Genomic DNA, 5,951 nt, shown 5'->3' on the forward strand with positions numbered 1-5,951 from the left:
GAGCGGTTTGGCTTTCATCTTTACCTCCTGAATTAGGCTCCGATTTCTTTCGGGATAGGTGTGGCCTACCTAGCTATAGGTTTCCGTAACCTTGTTTTTATGGTTTTGTTTTTGCTGTTTATTTTTTGTTTTTGAGGGTTTTGGCCTAGTCCCCCCCTCTCTGTATATGTTTTTCCCTTTGTTTAATAAAGTTTTGAGGTTGGCGGCAGACGGTGGAGGTTTCCCGAGGTGCCAACCTAGTTGGGATGTCGGTGTTGCCTCTTGATGCTCGTCCAATCTCCCGATCCAGCAAAAAAAAAAATTAATAGTACATAAAAAAACATTATTTAAGTTCATATTATTTGTGAAAAAAAATAAAAATATTTGTGATAAGTATAAAATGAATTACTCATATGTTTTTTATTTACTCATGTGTTTTTAAAAACAACTTTATACTTTTTTTTTTCATTTTCACATGATGTAATTTTTTTATAATTATAATATATATTATAAATTATTTTTGCAGCAAATTTTGGATCTATACGTTAATGTAGTGATTTGCTTGAATTTTTTCTATAGATATTGATTCTAATTTTACCATTCTTCTTACAATTCCGATATTGAACTAAAGATTTCAAAATTCTTTTCAATTTTATTTATTTTTGGGTTTTCAACAATACTCACTATTTGTAAAAAAAAAAAAAACAAAAACTTACTACTCTAATTTTTTCAGTGTCTCAAAAATCAATTATCTTATTCGATTAGTACACATGTTTGTCTACATTTTCCGTTATTGGTGTCAAACAACCACATAATAAGAAATAGTAGGAAAAACATTGGGAAGAAGAATATAACAAATAGTACGAAAAAATATTGAGAGAAAGAGATAAATAGAGAAAAAAAATCAATGAAGTGCAGAATCCGGACCTTGCATATATTATGCATTGTCCATACCAACTGAACTTTGCTCACGAGAACGTTAACTAAAAAGTTTATATACATAGTAAAAATTTCCAAATCCTCTATAAATAATCCAAACAAAATGATATATATAGATATATAAATCAACAAACCCTGTTGTTTGTAAGATCATTTTCTATCTCATTTCCATTTATTTTAGATTAAATTACTTAAATCACTTTCGTGTTTTTTTTATTATATATTTTCAAAAATTAATTTTTTTACTCAAAGTTAAAATTATTAATCTTCTAACAGACTTTACAAATATTAATTAGTCGATAATTCATAACAACCTATTTTGCGAGAAAGTTTTGTTCCACTTATTTATTTCGTCTTTGTGTTGAGTTCTTTCTTTTTTTAAGCAAATATTAGTTGTTTATAAATTTATAGAGGGAAGGAAAAAATGTTAGTTTCTGGGGTCAATTTTGCCCTTAAATCACCCCTTCAAAAAAAAATATTCTTTCCCTTTTAGTTAAATAAGACCTTTCCTTATATTTTAAATTTTTTTCGTTTGTTTTTGTGATTTCATCATCATAGCATGACTCAGTTTGTTTTGATTTTCTGTTTATATAAATCAATTCTTACTACTTTTTGAAACACTGTTGAATATTAATTTATTATATGATTGATTTTATTTCTCATGATGATCTTATAAATAATAGCATGAAATAATTATTTTCTCACTCAAGGGTGGTTAAGACCATCTACAATAGGATCTTTCTTCTATTTAGAATCGTATTTTTATAGACACCCTCACTCTCCTATTATTTGTGTGTTACACATGATCACTTCGTTGTAAATTCCGTCATTGTCAATCAAAGTACATTTTTGTTTCTTTACTATGATTTCGACCATATGCAAAGTTGTTACTTAAACCGTGTAAATTCTAATCTTTTTTTTTTTTTATCTTTTCGAATTTTAGTTACTTTTTTGAATTATTAACAGGATTGAAAAAATATACTTTTTTTTTAAAAATTTTATAATTGAACTGATTTAATATTTCAAATATTAGATAATTATGAATGAATAAATACACTACTGTCAAAATTTACTGATACATATTTATCACTAAGGCACATTTGATATATTTTTGAAGGGTTGAGTTTGAGAGATATTTTATTTTTTTTAGTCAAATGGGGTTCAATTATGAACTAGTTGTATCACGCTCTAAACGTACGAATAAAAGGAAACAATAACAAAAGAAGATGAGGAAAAGAAAAGAAACAAACTCAGAGAAAGTCCTTAAGTTAATCTGGTAAAATACCTCTAAAGTTTGAGAGATTAAATCTTATTAAATATTAATTATATAACAACAAGTGACATTTACATACGAGACTCATTTAAGCAATCAAACGGAGAGGACCGTTATGGATGCTCTAACAATTGATTAACTTATCAATGAAAAATCTCGGTTGAAAGTAATACAAAATAAATGCTTGCTGAAATTATCAATTTTCAAATATTATTGTTATTATTATTATCATTATTAATAAATATTGATTTTTAATGTTTTTTTAGATATACTAATTGAATGTATCAATTAAGTTTGCTAACTAACTTTATATTTGATATTTTATCGAGTTATTATGAAATTGGTAGGAGTTTACACCACCGTTTAGCAATGACTAATCTTGGTTCGAAAACCTGCAGGACACATAAGGTGAGTTCTCTCATCTCATCCAAATATTTTCAATAAGCATGAGACAGAAATTGAACTACTATCCACATGCTTAAGAGGCTCTAATCTATTATCACTTTGACAAAAAAAAATAATTCTAGGGTCATAGTATACATGTTACTTCTATGTGTTCGTAGAAGAGATGAAATTGGATCTGCCAATGAGAGTGGAGAAATTAAATTATGTATTACTGATAAACTTTCTGGTGTATTCGTGAGAGTATAGGAAACATAATGAATTGATGGCGATTTTATGGATTTGTTGAAGAAGTTTGCTACCAAAATATTAGACTTATTAAAATATGTACAACTATTTAAAATGCCCAATAAATATGTATTTTGTCAACTCATCAAAATACATCTACATTTTTCTATTGCAAGATCCCATGAAATAACAAAAGTGAAGGAATTTTAAATGATAAAGGTTGAATTTTTTTTCTTCTTCATGAAAGCGAATGACATTCAAAAACTAAAATTTAAGATAAAAATTAAACAAATGACACTCAAAAACTAACGAAACAACTCATCACATTAGGCAAAGATCCTACATTGGATTATATTATCACATTAGACTAAAAACAATCACAGAAGTGAGATTCACATCACATATTCTTTCAAAGTCTGAAAGCATTATGTATACGAGTCATCTCACTTAAATGTTTCTCATATCTACTATTGCATACAATATAAAATTTTAACTCACACTTGACACATTAACATCTCTCCATTAAGTGTTAGGATCTTTGTGTTTGTAGTCCACCACCAAGAACAACTCTCGCTCCCTCACAATGTCTAACGGAGATGTGATACCACAGCTGAGCTTTCTGTGGAAGCTTAAACTGATGTAGATCGACAATTTGGGGAAAGAGGAAACCACACAAGTGATAATAATACCACCACAACTTCATCCAAAATTTTAAGACTTAAAGTATATGATTTTTGTTAGTATATATAATATATGCGACGACATTCTAGCCCGTGCTTGGCACGGGTGTCCATGCTAGTTGTTAAAATAATCCTTTTTTTTTGTTAATTAATTAATAAAAACTTAATTCCTTTATTCAATTTAAAACAATCTTTCCTTCCTTACTCTCATTTTTGGGTACAATTATCTCTTTACTCTTTCTTTTTTTGTTTATACAAAGGGGACTTCAACTCTTTTAAAACATATAACATATTTTTTATATAAAAGAGGACCTCAACTATCTTTTATAACGCATAATATATAACATAAATGTTAAAATATTCTTAAAAAACATGATATCATAAAAATATTTAATCGTATAAACATTATTTTGTAGGTAAAAAAAATACTATATTCTTTATTAAATTAAAATATATTTCATTATTGTACTTGATTATAATTATATTTTCTTATGTAATGATCTTTTTTACATTAATATATTTGTTATGAGTTTTATTTTAATTTTTTTTTCTACTCAGTCGTTTGATTCAATTCAATTTAATACTTATACATCTATTTATTGAAGTCGATTCATTTAATTCAGTCGTTAGGTTCAATCACCTAGTTGTTCAATCAATTATCTTGTACTTTATCAAGGTTGATAAACGGTTCAGATTTTAAAATTTCGGTTTGAATTATATTCAACAAATAACAAATTTGTAGTCATTGGAACTAACCAATGATAAAATTAAACTCGATCACTATTTATGATCCATCCTAACTTTTTTCCTAACTCCGGCACTGAACTTAGCAATACTGACGGGACAGACATTATTATTTTGAGAGAATAAAAATCAGTTCTATATATGAACAAAAGCTAAAGATGCGTAAATAAATTAATGATAACAATAATAAAATTAGTTATTATAATTTGTAAATCAAACTGAATTGATATAACCATCCATATATGGGAAGTTTTGATTTTACAGATACATTCTCTCACTTACATAAATTGAAAACTTATTATCAATCGATAAGTAGTTTATTATTTGTGTACTAATAATAAACCTAAGAACATGCAATTTGAGAAGAAATTGGTGTAAATGTAAACTGAGGCTGCCAAGCATAAGAGAAATTGACAGATTGAGCATTATAAAGTGGTCCTCCTTTGATGAGAAGACAATCATCACTAAAAATTGCTGGATCAACAGATAAATTTGTTTTAAATCCATTGCATTTGAACTTTATTTCTGATTGAGTACAAATGCAATTGTTGGTTACAGTAACATTATATACTATCTTTCCATGTGCATATGATGATGTTTTTTGTTGCTTAACTTGAATGTCTCTCAAAGAGCAAGGCTGCCCATAAGCTGCAATATTAACTATGAATTAATTAACATTATAAAATATTGAGTAACAAAAATAATAAATTGAATAATTAGTATCTATAAAAAAAATTATAATTTCAAATCGACTATTGTGAATCATATGATAACACGGGTTTTTCCGTAATCATTTGATCCAACGTTTAAGGTTTAGACTTATACTTATAAAAAAAAAACATATGACCCAACTATTGAAAGATGCTAACTCGTTGAATTAGTCTTTACAAGGATATCGTGGTTAAAAAATATCGGTCAACCAAATGATTGAACTCGCAAAAATGTAATTTTGCAATGTGTATGCATAAAAAATAAAAATATACATTGCAAAATTATGTGTTTGCATGGAACAAATGAAAGGTGTGATACCTTGGAAAACTAGGGCAAGGAAGAGAGTGAGGGAGAGAAGATTGAAAATTGCAGCCATTTTTGAGATGTGATAGTGTAAATGTAATAAACTAATATTGTTTGTTTGTGCAAGATGAGAATGCTTATTGTTTACACTATTATTTATAGGATCAAGTGGTAATGAAATTAAAAGTGAAATAATTTTTTTTTATGCCATTAAAGGTAAATTATTGATTTTCCGTTGACTTGCTTTTGAATTTTCCTTTCTTTGTTGTCAGAGCCAGAATCAGTAAAAATTTTGGGTGAATCAATGGTTATTTGTCGAAAAGGCAAAGTCACTAATTGAGATCCATTACACTATTGCATTTAATAAAAAAATATTTTGATTTTGATTATTAATATATTTTGATAAAATGTAAGGAAAGTAAGGTCAAGACTCAAGAATCACTAATTAATAAATTAAATGCAATATTAAATCATCATAATTTTAATTTTTGAAAAAAAGTTGCAATAAAGAAGTTTGCATGTAGAGAAAAGAAAAGTTTTGTTTTCCATTGACTGGAAAATACTTCTATTTAAAGGGTTGACTGATCATTTCATTATTGGTCACAGTCACTTAATTATTACTTAATTTATAAATAAATTATCTTAAAAAATATAAATAGATAAAAAAAAACATAAGAATTTTCTATCAAGAG

General features: G+C 27.0%; 1 protein-coding gene across 1 annotated transcript; it reads right to left on the reverse strand.

Moving 5' to 3' along the window:
• Nucleotides 1-4,588: 4,588 nt before the first annotated feature.
• LOC120576941 (uncharacterized) lies at nt 4,589-5,332 on the reverse strand. The gene is made up of 2 exons (XM_039827805.1): nt 5,275-5,332; nt 4,589-4,893 (listed from the first exon to the last, which is right to left on the reverse strand). The coding sequence occupies exons 1-2, from the start codon at nt 5,330-5,332 to the stop codon at nt 4,589-4,591; spliced, it is 363 nt and encodes a 120-aa protein (XP_039683739.1).
• Nucleotides 5,333-5,951: the final 619 nt, after the last annotated feature.

The sequence above is a fragment of the Medicago truncatula genome, chromosome 7 (assembly GCF_003473485.1).
Source record: "Medicago truncatula cultivar Jemalong A17 chromosome 7, MtrunA17r5.0-ANR, whole genome shotgun sequence".
NCBI lineage: Eukaryota > Viridiplantae > Streptophyta > Magnoliopsida > Fabales > Fabaceae > Medicago > Medicago truncatula.

What these genes read in the sequence shown, in the direction of transcription:
- LOC120576941 (XM_039827805.1), bottom strand. Translation starts at nt 5,332, where the DNA reads ATGGCTGCAATTTTCAATCTTCTCTCCCTCACTCTCTTCCTTGCCCTA. An exon ending in CCTTGCCCTAGTTTTCCAAG is followed by an intron (nt 4,894 to 5,274) that starts GTATCACACCTT and finishes TTAATATTGCAG; the next exon opens with CTTATGGGCAGCCTTGCTCT.